General features: G+C 37.9%; 1 protein-coding gene across 3 annotated transcripts in view; it reads left to right on the forward strand.

Moving 5' to 3' along the window:
- Window positions 1–1,036: 1,036 nt before the first annotated feature.
- LOC148325923 (guanine nucleotide exchange factor VAV3-like) overlaps window positions 1,037–20,140 on the forward strand; it is a 39,045-nt gene continuing 19,941 nt past the window's right edge. The window contains exons 1-15 of one of the 3 annotated variants that reach the window (XM_088311829.1): window positions 1,037–1,436; window positions 4,205–4,321; window positions 7,075–7,133; window positions 7,863–7,928; window positions 9,116–9,224; window positions 9,344–9,436; window positions 9,936–10,004; window positions 10,198–10,301; window positions 10,607–10,706; window positions 10,803–10,898; window positions 13,628–13,696; window positions 14,041–14,127; window positions 15,567–15,652; window positions 15,724–15,856; window positions 18,128–18,237. In XM_088311829.1, coding sequence (XP_088167955.1) covers window positions 1,233–1,436; window positions 4,205–4,321; window positions 7,075–7,133; window positions 7,863–7,928; window positions 9,116–9,224; window positions 9,344–9,436; window positions 9,936–10,004; window positions 10,198–10,301; window positions 10,607–10,706; window positions 10,803–10,898; window positions 13,628–13,696; window positions 14,041–14,127; window positions 15,567–15,652; window positions 15,724–15,856; window positions 18,128–18,237 — 1,502 coding nt within the window. In that variant the 5' untranslated portion in view covers window positions 1,037–1,232. Of the gene's footprint in view, window positions 1,437–4,204; window positions 4,322–7,074; window positions 7,134–7,862; window positions 7,929–9,115; window positions 9,225–9,340; window positions 9,437–9,935; window positions 10,005–10,197; window positions 10,302–10,606; window positions 10,707–10,802; window positions 10,899–13,627; window positions 13,697–14,040; window positions 14,128–15,566; window positions 15,653–15,723; window positions 15,857–18,127; window positions 18,238–20,140 lie in introns of all 3 variants that reach the window. The other 2 variants (XM_088311828.1, XM_088311830.1) reach the window with 2 other exon arrangements.

Here is a 20,140-nt window from a genome sequence, read left to right on the forward strand (position 1 = left end):
TGTTTTCTGTACTCCTGAGAATAAAATCTGCTTTGAACAGGATACAAAAATAGACAACACAAAATAAGTAACTTTTCTCAAATATTTACATCAATATACAGTAACTGCACGGACTGCACGAGTGTTCCAGTCCAGTGCAGTAAAAAATACTAAAACATCCTGTGTCAAACGAGATGGTTTCCTTCCTGTGTTTATGTCAGGGTCCTAATGATCCTACTGCATGGGGATCTCTATTTCTTTCCAATGCACGCTTCCAGAAATTCTGCTTTTATCTCACTATCAAATATGTGTAAGTGTAAACACTATGTTTCCAGTTGAGAAATGTACTTTTGCTTCTTGATTGTGAGTCATAGGCCAGTCTACAGGCCCATCTTTACACGTGGTCTTTGGTCAGTATTAAAGGTGGTCAGATTAATTAAGGTGTTTACATGCATATATATATATATATATATATATATAGGTATATATATATATATATATATATATGTGTGTGTGTGTGTGCGTGCGAGAGTGGTGTGCATGTGCAAATAATCCAAATAAATAGCGAAATGCAGCTGTCCTTTAAAATAGAGAAAACAATGTGATAAAAAAATAATAAAAATGTTAAAAAATTCAAAATGCTGCAGCTTAATTCCTGGGTTACATTTTGTCTACCCTCAAAAGAAACAAAATAAAAATAAATAGCCAAATAAAATGCAAAATACACTTGTGCTTCAAAATGTAAATTACAAACATAACCAAAAAAATTTACATTTTGAAATAAAATAACTGCATTATGAATACAAATTTAGTTTTTTTTTATGTAAATCAAAACAAACTAAAACCCATTTTTTTGTAAAACACAAATGTTTACATTAAACTATTTAAGCACAAAAAATAAATGTAAAATAAAACATCAGAAACGAGAATTTATTCTCAGGGATCCAAACGTGAACAAAACAAAACAAAAAAAATACATAAATTATATCAATGTAAAACTTTGTAGTTTTGTTCTTCCGGGAGAGAGACAACCACCTCCGTGGAAATGTCACTTGAAGGCGGAGGAGCAAAGAGGGTGGAGGACGGGACGGTGGGGGTGCTTTCCCCACTTTTGACCCACATCGCTTAAGTTGCGCTTATCTTGCGCCTCCTCCACTTGCGCTGCTGCGAGCGACGCGGCTGTAGTCATGCGGTTCATTTCTGCGTGTAAACTTGGTCTTTCGTCCAACTAGTTCCCGAACGGCCCGTCCGGCATGGAGTACTGGAGGCAGTGCGCCGCGTGGCTCATCGGCTGCAAGGTGCTGCCGGTCAACCATCGCGTCACCTCGGACACGGCGCAGGTGTTCGACCTGGCGCAGACGCTGCGCGACGGCGTGCTGCTGTGTCAGCTGCTCAACAACTTGAGGGCACGCAGTATCGACCTGAAGCACATCAACCTCAGGCCGCAGATGTCCCAGGTACCAATACAACACCACTCCTCAATATGGAAGTAAATCGAATAGATTTTGCGCATAAATGCCACTTCAAGGGACGCATTCTGTTCACATTAGAAGTTGCATTTGTTTTTGTAATGCAAATGATTGCCTCAAAAAATGGATTTGACAAAAGAATCCAAATTGGGCATCATGCCCTGCAGTGTAAACGTTCGTCACTGATTCTGTTTGTTAGCGTGTGGCGTTTTGCGTTGTTTGTTTGGATTAAGATGCGCAGACATGATCTAAGGCAAAATTGTAGTTGTTTTTAATACACAACGTATAATTCTCTTTGGTTTATATGTAGTTTCACAGTAAACCTTTTCAAAAATTTTTTAAATATCTGCTATACTGCTCCTTGTTCTGAAGTGAGTTGAATTAAGTTTACTTCCACCGTATGCCTGCCGCATCTTAAATATTTGCTTGCAGGTCAAGTCAAATTTATTTGTACAGCCATTAATCACAGACAGTCTCAAAGCGCTTCACATACGCACAGTCAACGTTCTCTGATCTTAAGCCCTGGGAAGGCAAGGAAAAACTAGAAATCCTATCTGGGGAAAAACGAAAAACCTTGAGAAAGGACCACTGATAGGGGGTCCCCCTTCCAGGATGAAGTCAAAGTAAAAAAGAAAAATGATGAAAAATCACAAGTTGGGTCACTCATACCTCGAGGCATTTGGAACGATTCACGACATATAAACAAGTCAAAATAATGTGCATTTGAGGTACATTTGCTTTATGTGCTCCACTGGATTGAGTTTTGGGGAATGATTCCACATTCAAGACCCCCGTTTAAGCACATGGAGCGGAATAAATCTTAGTAAAGTGACATGAAAAAAACCCCCAAAAAACAGTTTGTCAACTGGATCCCTTCTAATTTGTTCAGCGGCCTCCCAGGGGGTGCAGATAACATCCTGACTTTGATCCGCCCATTTGGCGGGAGCTCTGAAAATGTCTTCAAGAGTAATATGTCCTCTTATCAGGTTTGCGTTAAATGGCAAATTTATCGTTGTGCGATAATTAACGTCAGGAGATGTTTGTGAAATTGTGTGTCAGTTGAATCGGCCCAAGATGATCGCTCTTATGTGTACTCACTAGACTGTGATGGCAAAACAGTAGGATAGCCCGCAGCTGTAGGCCGAGTGAAAAAAGCATACGTGCGCGGCCCTTCTTTCATGGTGACCCGCTATCGCCCTGTGCGGAAAGCATGACATCGGGGTCAACGGAGCGCAGTGTGTTGGGACAAACAAAGCTCCCTCCATCGCTGCTTTTGCCTGATGCACGCTGTGATTTTTATTTGCTGCAATCCAAACATGCACACAACTACAGCAAGCCGTTTCAGCATTTATCCCAATCGTGTGCGGAAGGCAGTGGCGGGCCGTGCACTTCACACCTGGGCCTTCAGTGAAGTCCGATTTAGTCCTACTTGAATAAATCCCCCTCATAATACCGTCATTTATGATACCACGGCTGGAGAAATAATATACAGACGAACACTTACACACGACTGAGTGTTGCGCGACCTAGCTTCTTCTTGAAAGGTCCGTTTTGAAAATGGCCTCGCAGGTGTGTCTGCGATCAAATCCACACTTTTCCTTCCTTCGGCCATTGTGGTCTAAAAAAGCAAGAATGTATTTTAGATTTTCGAACGGTCGGCAGTTACGACTGACCGTGTGTTGATTCCGCGTAGCGCTGCCCCCTCACGAGTGAGCATCCAATTATCCAATCACAAGCCGCGTTCCACGTAAGGCCAGCGAGAAGGCCTTACTGTCTTCAACTTGTTATCTGATTGGCTATCGTAACTGTCTATCAACTGTAAAAGCTCCCTTGAGACACAGAACGGACGCCCGCACGATTATATCTGAAGGCTGGGACAAATAATGCGTGCTACTTTTATTGTGAAATCTGCCTGGCAACACCAGTTAGCCGAATTCTGATTGGATAAAAACTCCCACCTAAAAATACACGTACTACTATGATATAAAATGACATCAATACGAAGAATATGATCATTTTTTTCTTGATTATGTTAGGCCAGCAGAGAAGGCCTTGATGGCCTTGACTGCCCGCCACTGGGGGAATGGGTTTACTTATCTGGGAAAATAATTCTACGAATGACCTTAAACTGGATATCAAAATGTGAAGGTCTCAAAAAAAAAAAAATGCTCGAACAGCTTGTTGTGCGTGACGTTACCATACGTACCGTACACCATGAGATCCCACCATGTTGACGTACTTCCACCCCACGACTTTCACTACTACTATGAATACAACTAGTACTACTTCTGCTGCTACTTTTACTTCTACTTCTGCAAATACTAGTATGACTACCCACACTCCTACTGTGACTTCTGCTGCTTCTTCAGACTGCACAACGATTGTTACTAAGGGCATATTTTTTCTTGTACTACAACTGCCGCTACTGGTAGTGGTCATAGAATAGAATAGAATAGAAATCCCTTTATTGTCATTGTACTCAAGTGTGCAACGAGATTAGTCATGTCTGACTACGAGTAATAGTAATACTACTACAACTACTACTACTTCTACACCTTCTCCCTATAGTACTACTCGTACTATATTATTGTATATTACTACTTATACTCCTATTTCTATTATTACTCTTCCTCCTACTACTCAGAGCTGGGCACTTGACCCTTTTCTACTCGTCAGTCCCCCCGCCCTCCGTCCACGATCTCTGAGATCTCACTTTTATTGTGGATGTGATTATATTTGTTTTGAATCCGTTGCAGTTTTTGTGCTTGAAGAACATTCGCACCTTCCTGATGTGCTGCTGCGAGGTGTTCGGCATGAGGAAAAGTGACTTGTTCGACGCCTTCGACCTGTTTGACGTGCGGGACTTCGGAAAGGTGACGTTCAGATTTATTTGACCTCTTCATTGTATGACCACGCATGCTTTTTTTTTTTTTTTTTTTGTTATCGATGCACAGCATTTACGGGAATCTCCAAAGCGCGGTAAGAGTTTTAAAGCTGGGTGCTGGCATGCGTTTGCTATGCTATTTTCTTTTAGTTGAGTTGAGGTCCAAAGAAGCTTCCAGTTAATCTGATAATCCCGCACACTGCAAATATGTACTGTACCAGGCATCTTGTTCAGTACTGTATAATCTCAGTCAAACAACCTTCTGGCAAGGTGTCAACAACACCGGCACCGTTCAGTGTGTCAGGTTCATCCTGGGAGGATAAGGTCCAGATGGGCTGTTTACAATTTAAATGTTAAAAAGTTTTTTTTTTTCTCTCCAGAAGGGAACATGTGGAAAAATCAGAATCAGGATAATCCACTTTTTGTCAGTGATGCCAACTGGAAGACGAGAAGATGCAGTATTAGAACACTGATGACAACGTGACTAACCTACATTACACTGACCACTAAAAAACGTGCTTCATACTACTACTATTACTACTACTAGCAGTTAAGTAGTTTCTCAATACTGGTGTGTGTGTGTGATGTCATTTTCAGTCACCAACAAATAGCAAAATGCGATTTTAAAGGTGCACATTGAAAAATTATGACGTTTTCAATTCATTATAGTTTTTACTGCTCAAAATTGCAAAATTCGTAAACTATCCCTTTCAATACCGTATCTCATGTAATGATTACACGTCTACAACATCTGCTTCTCTGACATTAATTAAAATTAAATGCTTGAACATCATTCTGGTGGCTGGGGCTTTTACTAAAACTTCGCTATCTTGGTTCAACAACTGAGAAAAAGTCCGTACACTTGCTTACCAGCTAAGTCAAGACCGCAGTGGTTATTTTGTCCTTCATTGTTCACTTTTTACCTTCCGTGAATGTGACGTAATAAGCAACAATAGGTCAACCCACTTCGGTATGACGGCAGTATATCTCATATCCAAATATTACATATGTCTGTCAACAACGGAGCTATTTCCGTGTTACTTTGAAACTAACTAGCCTGCCTGCTGGTTGCATCTCTGATTGGCTGAATGTGCAGCCAATCGCAGGACACACAAAGACAAACAACCATCAATCAACCCGCCATGCATGTTTTTGGGATGTGGGAGGAAACCGGGGTACCCGGAGAAAACCCACGCACGCAAAGGAGAACATTCAAACTCCAAACGGGAAGGCCGGAGCCGGAATTTAACCCTGAACCTCTGTTCTGTGAGGCCATCGTGCTAACCAGTCGTCCACCGTGCTGCCCAATTAAGTAGATGTTAAAATTAAATAATATGCGGCAAACTCAACAGAAGTCAGTCCAAGTTCCCCTTACATGGCGTCATCTCACTTCACAGTGAGATTTTTTTTTTCTTCTGCGTTTAATGAGCGTCAAATCGTACAGAGGACACTCTGCAAGTGCACCTGGTGGTCAAGAAGCCACAACAGTGTTCATACAGGAAGCTGCATGCAGGCAGCCTGTTAGATGAAAACCTCATTAACCGCCTCTTCAACAACGCTCCTCCACTCGTAAAAGTTTGAGAACGTTTGAAGAAATTCAATAGGAGAAGTAACCGTGAGACGGCTCATTTTGCAGTTGAATGCTATGGCTGTTTAGAAGTGGACGCGAATATTAAATTTTAAAGTTGCTGGAAATATGGCAAATGCATGATCTCATTCCTAATCAAAGAATATCCGGGGCTTCTGTGGATTGAGATGAATTGTTTTCCAAGATAAGTTAAATGCCAAATAAGGCTACTCAAGGTGTTTAATTATAGCGTCGTAATGTACAATTCCTTTTTCAGCATTCTCCCGTATATTTCAGATTCATCTTGGTTCCAAGGAACTAGATGAAATGAGAGGAAGAGCTTCATTTAGACAGGCCACTGCCCTGTCTAACATAAAAGTAGTGCTTTGCTGCCATTTTGTGACACCTCAAGGTTGTGAAAAACATTTTTGAAAGATTATTTTCAATTAATTTATTCAAAACTCCCCAAGTTAATTTTTTTTTTTAAATAATTGGTTGCTTCCTACTTCTTCCTTTTGGCGCTTTAGTAAAAAATAGCGTATAGAGAAAGGAATGATACTTTGGCAACAACAAACTTGGCAACAAAACAAGTTTAATGATAATGGGAAAAAAGAGAATAAAGTCAAACAAATAATACACTTTATTTTTCTGTATATTTCTGAATCAATTTTTTTAAAACTGTGATTTTGTAACCTCGTACGATCGTGTAATTACTTGTAATCATTCAAAAAATGTAAATACTATTCTTATACCCATCAAAATTCCAATTGTAAATAATTTAAACGTTATTAAAATTTTTTAAAGTTGCTACCAGGGGTTAATGTCATAAATGAATTTAACACCCTTCGAAATGTGAACATTTTTACAATGTGATTTTTAAAAAAAATTGATTTGCAATTTTGTTTACCAATCTCCTTGTAATCATGCTCGTTTATAACATTAAAGTAAGACTGCTGTGTCCCCCCCCCCCCCTTATCATTTTCACAAGAATCACAGTTTTGTGGGTCGTGAACTGTGAAACCGACATATTTCCCGGAACGTTGGACCATAGTTTTGTGGTTTTCAAGCACTTGACTAAAACCAGTCCTTATATCATCTTGCATCGATGTGGCTTTAATGTCAGTGAACTAATCTACAAAATATGCTCTCACATAACAATTGACGTGTTTCACCAGGTAATGGACAGTCTATCCAAACTCTCGTACACAGCAGTAGCCCAGCAAGGAGGATTCAAGTAAGTCACTGTTGTTCTCTTGGCCTTTGTATTCCCGCCGATGTCCACACCAAATATGGCTTGGACATCTCCATCCTTCCCCACGTTTTCTCTCTCATGCTTCTCACATTTTGGAATAGAATAGTAATAACAAATACTCTCCTGTCTGACGGCATGGCACATTTCACACACAAGGCACCTCAATGTGCTTCACACAAGCAAAGACACAACACCTCAGAGCATTGAAAAACACATTTATCAGAAAAGCAGAGAAAACAAAAGTAACTTACTAATAGAACGTACAGTGATAACATTTAAACAGTAACAGAAAAATGTTAGTTTAAACATGTTTAAAAGATCTTAATTACAGGTATCGGGGAAATAAGAAACAATTTAACCCGGACTGACAAGAATTTACATTCAGGTCTGACTTCACTTCTCTCGGCAGCTTATTCCAGTTACGTGCAGCATAACCCAAAAATGCAGCTTCACCGTGTTTATTTAGGAAGGTAAATGGGGTTTCACTTGAATAGCGCTTTTTGGTACTCAAAGCACTTTAACATTGTTTGCTCATTTAACCAATTGGGGGTTTGGAATGTTGCTGCCATGCCGTCTCATGAACTCTAGGCTCCCCTAATTATCCCAAGTTTGCAGCTCTAGAACCATTCATATATTTATAAAGTTTAAAATCTATTCGACAGCTGACTCGGAGGCAGTGTAGTATTTAAATGTTTTCTTTGTCATTTGCAGGCCTTTCCCCACAGAGGAGAGTCTAAAGGACGAGGACATTTACAATCACCTGGAAGACCTGATTGAGTATGTATGAGGCGTCTCGCCACTTTCTCTCTGAGGGTCTATTATTGCTGTTGCTAGAACATAATTATGTCAGCGCGTGTCAGAACCGCCCGGCCCATCATCTTGGCTCTCTGGGGCTCTGCTTTGTTTGTTTGCTATTATCAAATGAAATGAATGAGTTTGCATGACATGCCTATTAAAAATTCTTGATCAGGGGATGGGCAACTTTGAATTACGTTCCACGAGACTAGAGCGTTTGATGCGTTATGGGCCGGTCTTGCCAGTAGGGGGCGCAGATGCATCACTTTATGGTTGGACCTTAATCACACAAGTTTTGTCAAGTTCTGACCTTGTGCAGCTGGGTTTTTAGTTTTATGTTTAGCGGCGAGTCATCAACCTTCACTCACACACAATGAAAACTCAAATACATAGCTCAAGCAAAATCTCAAGGACGAGTATGCCTTTGACAGACAACTGGAATGTCCTAAATGACCCTCAAGTGGCCATCACAAACCAAAATGTGCGATTTACAGTTTTTTTCTTTAAGATTGGCTTCTTGGGACTTTTCAATGGGTCTACGACTGATAGACATGCCTACCAAATTTTATGTTGCTAAGTGAAACTTGCTCCATGTACTGACGTTTCAAAACATTCCATGGATGCTACCAAATGTGAATATTCACCAAAAATTTTCTAAAAAGTTTTCTTCCCACTAAAATATGTCAAAACAGGCAAGATTTTAGAACAATTCCACATCATTTTTAACCTAAATGAAAGATTTTATTTTTGTTTTTTTGGTGATGCACATGCCTACCAAATTGCATTTCAGAAGCTGAATTTTCAAAATAGATACGATCAAAAGTCAATATTCACCAAAATGATCATATTGGGCGGCTCTTTAGAGCTAAAAAATCAGCTTACTGTTGTTTTCTTGCACATGGCTATTTGAGACTTTTTTTGTGGGTTGACCTGGCTAGTATTACATTTCATGTTGCGAAGCAAAATTGACTTCAGTTTCTAGATGAAAAAAAAAAGTGGTTAGATTACGGCGTAATCATTACATAATGTAGATTTTCACCCCAAAAAATCCTGATTGACTTTCCTATCCAATTTTGCATTGCTAAGTGAAAGTGGCTTTGGGGCTGAATTTTCCAAAACAATAAGTGGAATGTTACCAATTTGAGACTTTCTTTTTTGTGTGTTCATAGTGAACATGCCATGGAAGATGAGGAGGATTTGTACGCGGCGGTATACAGCCTGCACGAAGACTATGCAGGGGGAGAAATTTACGAGGACCTCATGAGAACTGAGCAGCAGGTACACACATGCTCCCACACGGTCACAAATGAGTATACTGTATTGTTGTAAGCAGCTTGCTGAACATACTTTTTATCCCTTAGTTAAAATTCACTGCGAGTCGCATTTCTTTCTAGAAGCAGGTTGAGATGTCAGACGTTCGCAGCTGCTGCCTCTCCGAGATCAAGCAGACGGAGGAGAAGTACACGGAGACACTGGAATCTATTGAGAAGGTACCCACGCTGCCCTCTGACCTCGCGAGCACAAAATCAAACGTGCAATTTTTTTCACCTTGAGGCAAACAAGACAATATTTTTGCTAAGGTTAAGAAAAAAAAACAACAACAACAATTAATTATCTTAACAGATATAATTAACTGTGATGTCACCATTTTTGATGCAAAGCGGTATTGGGTGTGTTTTTTTTTTTTTTTGCTAAAATATTACTAGTAGTACAAGTACTGCGTGGTTATTTACTTTTGACGTTAGTGGATGTCCAGCGGTAGTTTGTGGTCCCCTGTGACTGTGCTTTTTTTTTTTTTTGTTTATCTCTCACTCGTTCCACTTTTTATGCCATTTTATGTAAATTTCCCACTCGTGCGACCCTAATTTGCAATGCCGCCGGCTTCCATTTGAGTGCTGTTATGAATTAATACGCATTGACGCTCATATTGTTGCCAGCAGGTCGCATAATGATGCTTATGTGTGTTTGTCTGTGTGTTTCTTCTCAAAGTATTTCCTCAACCCGCTGAAGAGGTTTTTCTCAGTGGCAGAAATCGACCAAGTGTTTGTCAACATCCCAGTGAGTTTTCCTATTCTCATGACGTATCAAATTATTTAAAAATAAATAAATAAAATAAAAATAAATTAAAATAAATAAATAATATATTCTTATTATTTTTTAAATATATTTTGATATGCATATATATATATATATATATATATATATGTATATTATTATTTTTTTTTCCCCATTGTCTCCATACTTGCCGCAGGACTTGGTGAAGGTTCACAAGAGCCTGATGGCTGAGGTTCAGGATTCCATCCTGAACAAGAATGCTTTGAATCTCTACCAGATCTTCATCAGCTACAAAGAGAGGTATTTCATTTTTATTTAAAGGAGTTCCCAGGTGTCCTATTTGTTTATCTTTTTTGTTATGCAAGTGACTGACTACAATAATACTGCCTCATAAACTGATCGGCCGATGTGGAATCTGAATTTCGTTACCTTGATGGCCGTGGCTAAAGGTGTTGGCGGGAAAAAAAAAGGGTGCACCTGTTAATTTAACAATTTATGACAACGGAGGCACACCAGGGACGCAACTATTTGAATGCAAGCCATTAAGAAGTCAATTTTTCCTTATAAGTCCCCTTTAACCGTGCGTCGTATCGCTGGTCTCACAGACTTCTCATCTATGGCATCTACTGCAGCCGTGTGGAGATCGCCATCGCTGTGCTGGACCTCATCTGCAAGGAGAAGGACGATGTCCGGCTCAAGCTGGAGGTCTCCAAAACTACTATCCAAACACTACACATCAAAGCGCCATGTAATGTTCATTAAGAAATGTTCCAGAAGTTATCATCACACTTGCACTTGCAGGAGTGTTCCAAGAGGGCCAACAACGGCAAATTTACCCTGAGGGACCTGCTGGTGGTCCCCATGCAGAGGGTGCTCAAGTATCACCTTTTGCTGCAGGTATGGACTGTTCATTTATTTTTACCTCATGCAGGGAGATGATGATTTTGGTCGTTGTCTTTTAGCATTGTATACATACAAGATAGAATGACTTCATCGGTTAAAGGAAGCGTATTTCATCACTTGAGTCAAAATAGAGGCTTCAGTGCAAGGTAGTTACCATGTGACACGTAACCATGTGACTTCTCATGGCCAAAAAGTTGTCTAATTTATCCATTATCCAAATCACTTCTCTTCAAGAGGGTCGCAGGTGTGCTGGAGCCTATCCCAGTTGTCTACGGGCTGTAGGCGGGGTACACCCTGGACTGGTTGCCAGTCAATCGCAGTTGACTAATTCACTCACTGTCAATTGTATTCTATAACAAAATGTAAATAATAATAATATAATAATAATTATTTAATTTCCATGTTTATTGTTTTTTGGGCACTTTAGCATTGTACAAAGCAGAAAAAAACAGGGGGCGTGAACACATAAAAGGTCAGGTAAAAAAAGTAATTTAAACAAATTATTTGATCAATAACAATAAATAAACACATTTGCGTGAACGCGAATTTAAAAATATGTTTGTTATTTCTCTGACTGGTTAGCATGTCCGTCTCACAGTTCAGAGGTGGAGAGTTCGGTTCCGCCCTGTGATTGGCTGGCAACCAGTCCAGGGTGTCCCCCACCTACTGCCCGAAGTTGGCTGGGATAGGCTCCAGCACCCCCCACCCCGCGTCACTTGTGAGGAAAAGCGGTACATGTAATGGATGGGTGGATTTGTGTTTCTTTTTTTTTTACAATGACCCTTTAGGTTTTAGAAGAGCGGCAATAAATAAAACATTTTATACAGGTACTCTATGTAAAAGAATGTACAACAAAAGATTCTGTAGATTATTGTCCAATCCTAATTTTGATTAATTATGAAAAATGTGTAGTTATAGTATTTCATATGTTTAAGTTGCACCTACATTATTATTATATATTTTTTTGCGTTGTAAGAACTGGCATGTATGTACATAAGCCTATTCATATTTTACACTTATCTATAAAATAAACTCTTACAAATTATATGAATACATTATTACACATTTAATTAATTTAAAAAAATACAACAATTATTATTAATGGGATGTGTAACACATTGAAGAAAAAAAGCAAAAAATGCAAGTGGGTGAAATCCCATTTATAGAAGACATTTAACCACTAGGGGGAGATATTCTCCACATTTTGGCTCACAAGCTCAGTCAGACCACAAAAGTATGCAATTGTACTATTAAATATGCCCCTAAATATGTTAAATCTCATTATTTAATATTATCACTTGTTAATTTATCTGCCATTTCTTGTATCCTGTTTGTTTTATGTAAAAAAAAAAAAACATGTAGTCCAAGGAGGAGTTTTTAAAGTGTAAGAAAATCGAGTTAATTCTCCCCTGGTGGGCTCGTTCATTTGCCTTGACCTTCACAAAGTCGTCCTCAGGTGTCGTCAACAGATGGCCGCCCGCGCACCCGCCTTCTCCTGCCATCAATAACATCCCAGTGCTTATTGCTGGAGAGGACGGCGTGTGCACGTGTGAATTTAAATTTAAATGCTCTTTTAAATGCAAATTCCCTCAGCATCCTAAGGATTAAGTGAGTTTTGGGTTGTATTTGGCTTTTTGGTGGGAGTTTTTTCCACTTTGTTTGAAAAGTTTTAATTTTAGGAGATTAAAGTGTTTAAAAAGAGTGGATATTTTTTTTTCTGAAAAAAGTTGGAATTTCAGTAAAAAAAAAAAAATCTCGGAAATTTGTATTTGTGTGACCTAATTCCTAACATGAGATCGTATCTCATTATTATGGGATACTATTTCATATTTAAGAGATCATATCTCAGTTTTTTCCTAATCTTTTTTTTTTTTTTTTTCATCATGGACACCTGCAATAATGTGAATTGTCCCATTTACACATTCTTCTTTGTTTTTTTAATTGACAGAAATGTGCTTCCATGTTTATTCAGGAGAATAGTTTTTTTTTTAATTAAAACAATGAGAATTCTACTAATAATAATAATAATAATAATGCCTTTATTAGTCCCACAATGGGGAAATTCGAGATTCAAACCCAGGCCTCCTGGGGAGACTGGGTCCTGAACTAGACCACTCAGCCATCCTGGCAGCCACGAGATTCGAACCCAGGCCTCCTGGGGAGACTGGGTCCGGAACGCGGCGCCTTAGACCACTCGGCCATCCTGGCAGCCACTACTAGAGTATATTTATATATATTTTTTAAAGACAAATGTGATAACATTTCGTGAAGAACAAGTTATGGAAAGATGAAATTTTATGATTATTTTTAAGAAAGAAAAAACATGCTGAGGGGAATAAAGTTGTAATTTTCAGATAAATAAAATCTAACGACATAAAAAAGAAAGCTGTGATTTTTTTTTTAAGTCAAATTTTTCTGAGAAAAAAGTGAAAAAAGTTAAGAGATACTGCTGGAAAAACAAAGTCTTAATTTTTGGAGAATTTGGAAATTGTAGATTTTAGACGTTGTAGTTTCCAAACGTGAAGCTGAGGAAAAATGTTTTATTTATTCTCATGAATGAATTATAATTTTAGGGCAAAAAAGTTCAACAATTGGAAGAATTTGATTTGTTGATTTTAGGAGATAAGCACGATTAGCCATTAACGACGAGCAATTAGGCCATGTAATGATTTTACGATGGTCGCGGTTTGACATTAGCGTAAATGAATTATTTTCTCCCGCAGGAACTTCTTAAGCACACTCACGATGCTGCAGACAAGAGCAACCTGAATGTGGCACTGGATGCCATGAAAGTAAGTAAAAATACATTTTTTTAATTTAAAATAACCTCTCAGGTGTTATTTTCTCGAAAAGAAAATGAAGCCAAATCACGACTTCTATAAAAATATCGAATTGCCGCCATCTGGTGACATCCGGAAGCCCAGCAACTTTGTTGAAGTCAGGAGAGGAATTTCATTTAGTCAGGGCATGTCCTTACCGAACAGAGAATTAGTGCTTTGGCGCCATCTTGTGGCATCTTTAGTCAATAACCAACCTTTTTGGGTGGGGGACAATTACTCGCAGATTGTTTTGTATTTTTTAGTAGGCAATATCATTATTTTTGCATCCTGTGTGCGTGTTTGTGTGCGTGTGTCAGGACCTGGCTCAATTTGTCAACGAGGTTAAAAGAGACAACGAGACTCTCCGGGAGATGGACCAGTACCAGCGCTCCATCGAGAACCTGGTACGCCACACGCATGTAACAATTTCATAACATCATGTGTATATGTAGTGAATAAATACAATAGAATGTGTTCAGGGTCGCTCAGTGAAAAAGTCTTCATTGCGGAAGTCAACATCAGAAGATAATAACAATATGGTAATTGTTGCTGACGGCATCTAATTAGACAAAGGCCACTGTTCACGCCGAAGGTATTTAAACCAGTCAAATATTAATTACCGGTTGCTTCTTTTAATTATCGTATGTTTTAATTATGGAGAATCAGGGCTACGCTGAAAAGAAAACATTAAAAAATAAATAGTAGCTGTTTTAATTTCGCAAGAATACTGTTAGATTTGTTTTGAAAAGAATAGTTGGTTATTAATTATTCTCAGAAAAAGTTGTACCGAGATTAAGGTTGAGAAAAATGTTTTATTCTGACATTAAGAATAAAGCTATTATTTTTGTCTTGCGAAATAAAGTTGTATTATTACCAGAAAAGATGTTTTATTGGGAGGAAAAAAAGGCTTAGAATATACAATTCTATGATAATACATTTCTAATTTTAGGAGAGAATATAAGAACCTTATGAGTACTTTTTCACCCTTATTAGAAAATAAAAGTAGATTAAAGTGCGGCAAAAAGTCATTTTTGTGGGGCTGGACCGCATTTTATCAGAATAAAGTTGTAGCTTTGGAAGAAAGAAATTTTATCGAAGAAGATGCTAGATGCTCTTGAAATTAAAAGTTCTTATTTGTAGGAGGTAAAAAAGCAGAGTCGTTGAGCAAACTGCGAATGTTCGCGAAGGCAGCCAATGTTGGGTTCTCATCAGAGTTTGTGCAAGGTCGCATATGTTCGCCAGACATCCGCCGTTACCTTTGTTGTTGCAAGGGAATGTTTAACATGTCAAAAATTTTCCAACAAACTGTTGTTGAGCATTTTGCAAATATTTGCAACCTTGAACCAACATTTTACGACCTTCACCAACATTCACATTTCTTTGCCCCTCAGTGGGATTGGGGTTTTAGTGATGAGTCAGTACCGAGTATTGGGCCTGTACTTGCCTTATTTTCACGTATCAGGAACTCATGGAGGCTGCCGATATCAAGCACCGATACTAACGACAAAAAGAGACCGGAAATCGAGTAAGACCTCCTCTGCAGTTGTTGGACCTATTGTGCGGTAGTTTGACACATTGGTGAATCACCATTTGTGTCAGAAAGAAAGTTCTTAGTTAAATTAAATCAAAATCGGTATCGGTACTCTGTATCGGTGAACTCACTGTACTCAGAGTGAATACTCATACTGACACGGTCTGGAAAAACATAATATCAAATGTCTATTTTGTGTCCATTTTTTTTTTCTTGAATTCTGGACTTAAATTTGTTTCCCAACTGATTATTAACTTAATTAGTGTTGGCGAGAATATATAATATGAGCGAATCTTCTGTTTTGCCTGAAAGAACCAGCCTCTGATCCGCTACGGTCGCCCGAGAGGAGACGGAGAAGTGCGAATGGTGTCCAACTTTGACCGTAGGAAACTAGACAGGTTTGGGGAGCGGACATTTTATCTTCATCTCAACACTGCGGCCGACTTCATTGCTGGGGTCTCGTTTTCAGACACCTATTCTTGTTTGACGTGGCCGCCGTGGTGTGCAAACGACGCGGCGACAACTACGAGATGAAGGACGTGCTCGACCTCAACGTCTTCAAGATCACCGACAACCCCATGTCGGACAAGGAAGGCAAGAAGGTGAGCTCGAACTCCGTTTATTCCATACATTTGATTCGGTACACCTGCACATCATGAAGACAAGAAAAGGGAGATGTGATACCCACGAGAATTTTTTTTAGGGGAAAAAAAAAAATTAAATTGGGAAAAAGGTTGGAACGATACAAGACCCAAGTGTTGTCATTTTACATTAATAATGTTGTAATATTAATTCAGAATAATTTATGAAGTAATTTTAGGAGATTAAAGTTCTAGTAAAATTAAAGTTAGTAAAACACTGTAATTAAATAATCTATTCTTTTTTTTTAAATAAATTGTAATTTCACAAGAGTAATTTTTCAGAAAAAGTAGCCTAACTTAATTAGAATTGTAATTTCATGAAAATACAGTTGTAGTTTTGTGAAAATGAGTTGGATTAATATGTGTGGAAAAAAATGTAAAGAATTTTTTTTTTGCCAACTTTTTAATATAATTTACAAAAAGGAATTTATAACTTGTAAGTTAAAAAATACTTTAATTTTAGGAGACTAAAGGAGAAGTCAACCCCCAAAATTTCTTTGAAATAATATATTCCATGCACCTTCACTTGTCTAAACATGGCATTCTGATTAATGTCGCGTTTGGGAAATATGAGTTCTTATGTTCATGTTAGGGGGCGGCCATTTTGTCACTTCTGTCGACTGAAAATGTAATGTCATGTCATGACCAATCCTGGCACAGCTACAGAAAACAGGTGAGCCATCATTGGTCATTACCGGAGCCCTGAGCAACTGTGAGGTCACTTTCAGCTGACAGAAAGTGGCATTTTTTTTTTTTAAATTATCATATTCCTACACGAGTGGAGTCCCAATTCTAGAGGAATTTTTTTTTCTCGGCCTGAGTCCCTCTATTGAAAAATCACGCCGTGCCGTGCGTAGTCGACCTCTCCGCCCCAATTCCAGCTCACCTTTAAACGACCAACGTAGCAACGGTGACGAGAAAAAGAGCAAGTCTGCCGCCTTCCGCAAACACAGCACGTCGCATGACCGTCGCGCTAATAGCGAGTGATGAATGCACGCGGCGGTCCGAGGCTGCTCGCAGCGATATATCATTCGCCGTTAAATGAAACTTCAGAGCGTGAATGCGGAGTAGCGCCATGGTGGTGCTGATTTAACGCTCGGTGGAGCGCAAAAACACTTGTGGAGTTCACGGGGGCCACAAACAGTGGCGAGCGACGGCTGAAGCTGATTTGATCAGATGTGACACGACAAGCTGCAGCACATTACGGCTTGAGAGAAGCCGGCGCTTTGGGTACACCTCAAAAATTGATCTTCAATTTGTATGTGGGGGGGGACGTGTCGGACCACAATGGAGAAACTTTAGAACTTATATACTTTTTTTGTTTTGTTAGAAATGTGTTGAAAGACATATATGAGGGATTTCCAGCCAGACATAATCAGGTGTGACATAGGAAATGATCCAATTCCACCTAATTGGTCTGAAATTTTTTATTTTATTTTTTACCAAAAATAATACATCTTTGCTCATCCACTGTACAAATGTCCTTAAATAGACTTGCCATTCGGGAGTCTCCCGAATTTCCCGATGGCCACCACCCCCCTGATATTGTTGAAAACATTTTTTTTTTTTTTTCAAGAAAAACAGTTCTTGTTCCCACAAAAATAAGGTTAAAGTTTAAGAAGGAAAAAAAAACGTAGAATCTACTATAATAAAGTCCTAATTTAATGATGGAAAAAACATTAGAAGAATAAGTTGCTTTTTTTTGGAGTCCGGATTTTAAAAAGAGAAGGTGAGCAGGAGAAAAAAAAGTGAAAAAGTCATCATTTAAAAAGATAATTTTATTTTACTGGAGTAGCATTTATTAGTTTAATGTAAAAAAAAAGGTTTATTTATTTATTTTACAAAAGAACTATGAAGTAAATGTGTTTTCATATTCCAAGAATAGTTTGATTTAAGAAAAAAAAATCACAATACTTTGAGAATCAATTCCTGCATTTTGTGAAAAAAAGATTTTTGTTTTCTGAGGATTTGTTTTTATCATTTTACATCTCACGTATTTTTTTTTTGACAGCTTTCATAAATGTCGCAAAGCTTCGCTAACAATTTTAATATTCTCAAACTGTTTTCTTGCCGCAAAAAAGAATTCTACATGCTCAAAATTTGCTGGTGACAAGAAAAACTGTTTGCAACTATTAAAACTGTTTGGGAATGTCTGGCAAACGTCTTTGCAACTAAATAATCTTTGAAAAAGTTGTGTTTGATGTTTTTTTGTTGTTGTTGCCACTGACTTAGTGGTGTTACAGCTTCCACGTGACGCACCAGCAGGGCCACACAGGCTTTGAGCTCTTCTTCAAGACCAGGGAGCTGAAGAAGAAATGGCTGGATCAGTTTGAAATGGCTGTGTAAGTATTTTCTAAATTATTTATATGTTGTTGTCATTGTCATTTTTATGTGTTTGTCATTGTTTGCATCAGAGGTGGGTGGAATTACCACAAATTTCACTCGAATTTACATGACTCATGTAAAAGTAAAAAGTAGACCTCCACATAATTACTTAAATGAAAGTTAATCAAGTCCCGAGAAAGTGGTGAGTCACTTCTGATTCATTTTATTCAAATCAAAGCATGACTGAGAATTCCTTGCCAGATATCGCGCATCATCACTTTAACTGAATCAATTTCATTTTTATTAAATAACAGAAAGGAAAGCTGCCACAAGAAATATTCTGAATAAAAAATATAATTTAAATTAAATTAAATTACTAATTTTAATCTATATATATATGTATATATATATATATGTATAGTATATGTATATATATGTATATGTATATGTATATATATATATATATATATATATATATATATATTTTCTCTTTTTTTACATTCATGAAAAACTTTGCTTCTGTATGAGGCCACGGACACTTTGTGTATGGTCATGTGACTACGTCGCTCTGTATGATTGGTAAAATGGAGCCAAACGTTCCTCATTCCTTTGGATTGGTGAAATTGAGTCATGTGGCAGTGCAAAAACACAAATACTTAACAAAAATACTCAAGTAAAAGTATGTTGCATTAAAACTACTCTGACAAAAAGAAAATACTCAATTAAATGTAACGGAGTACATGTAGCAAATTACTACCCATGTCTGAGTTGCATGCTGCCAGGCCGACCATGTGTGTGTGTGTATGTGGGAGGGGTGTGGGGGTGTGTGTGTGTGTGTTGACTCTTTCATGCACACTCTGTTTGATCAGGTCTTAGCTGTAATCAAGCACGGACACGGCTGACAACAGTACGATAACACGCTCACATATACCCGTCTTACACATTATAGACAGAAACCCCAAACAAGTCACTCCTCCTCCATTTCTTTTGTGATTTTAGTTTATAGGTTCTGTGCAATCATTTCTTCCCACTCGCTTGAATAAACCTTTTATCCGCAGCCAAGCTGGTTGTGTTCATATGTGTGTATGCATTTGTGTGTACAATAACTTCTTTTTCGAGGCATTCCTATGTGACGTCTATTTCAAGGACTGAGAATTTTGTGGGTTGTGTGAATTTTACTCTTGCTTGCATTGGAAGCATCCATGGTGACGAGGCCATCATAGTTTTGACTAATTAGTCATGGCGATGATCAGAAATGGAAAATCGTAAATAAAGGGCACGTTTTTGTTTTCTGGCGATTGCCGCATAATTACGGTTTTGCGCAAGATTATGACCAATGCCATGCATTGCATAGTTTTTGTCTATTTTTTGCTCATTATTTTATTGTAAATAGTGTTTTTTTTCAAGAGATGTCATTTTCTTTTATTTATTGGTTTCGCAATATAGTAAAACCATTTTTTAAAAATATGTATTCATATATCTTAATTTAAGTAAATTTTTTTGTAATAGTGTTTATTTAGTCCTAAGTATGTAAATTTGTAAAAAAAAATATTAATTTGTTTCATTTGTTCTATATATATATTTTTTTATATAGTTCAGTTGTATTTTTTTCCCATTTTAAATATTTTATATTATTCATTTTTTTGTCCAATGTATTTATTAAAAGATATTTTACGATCACTTATATTTTATATATAATGTTTATGGGTTTATTTTAACATTGTTTTATTTGTAATACTTTGACAGATTTATTTTAAATTCCGTAGTTAAATGATTTATCCATCCATACATTATATGCCGCCTATTTGGGGTCGAGTCACGGAGGCAACAGTTTCAGGCTTCTATGCCGCTCTATTTCAGTTTTGATGGTGGTACTTGGAGGAGCCAAGTATTTTAGTCAAGTACTGACGCTGACCAACA

The sequence above is a fragment of the Idiotropiscis lumnitzeri genome, chromosome 12, assembly GCF_059441095.1.
Source record: "Idiotropiscis lumnitzeri isolate Australia: NSW breed Sydney's pygmy pipehorse chromosome 12, RoL_Ilum_1.0, whole genome shotgun sequence".
NCBI lineage: Eukaryota > Metazoa > Chordata > Actinopteri > Syngnathiformes > Syngnathidae > Idiotropiscis > Idiotropiscis lumnitzeri.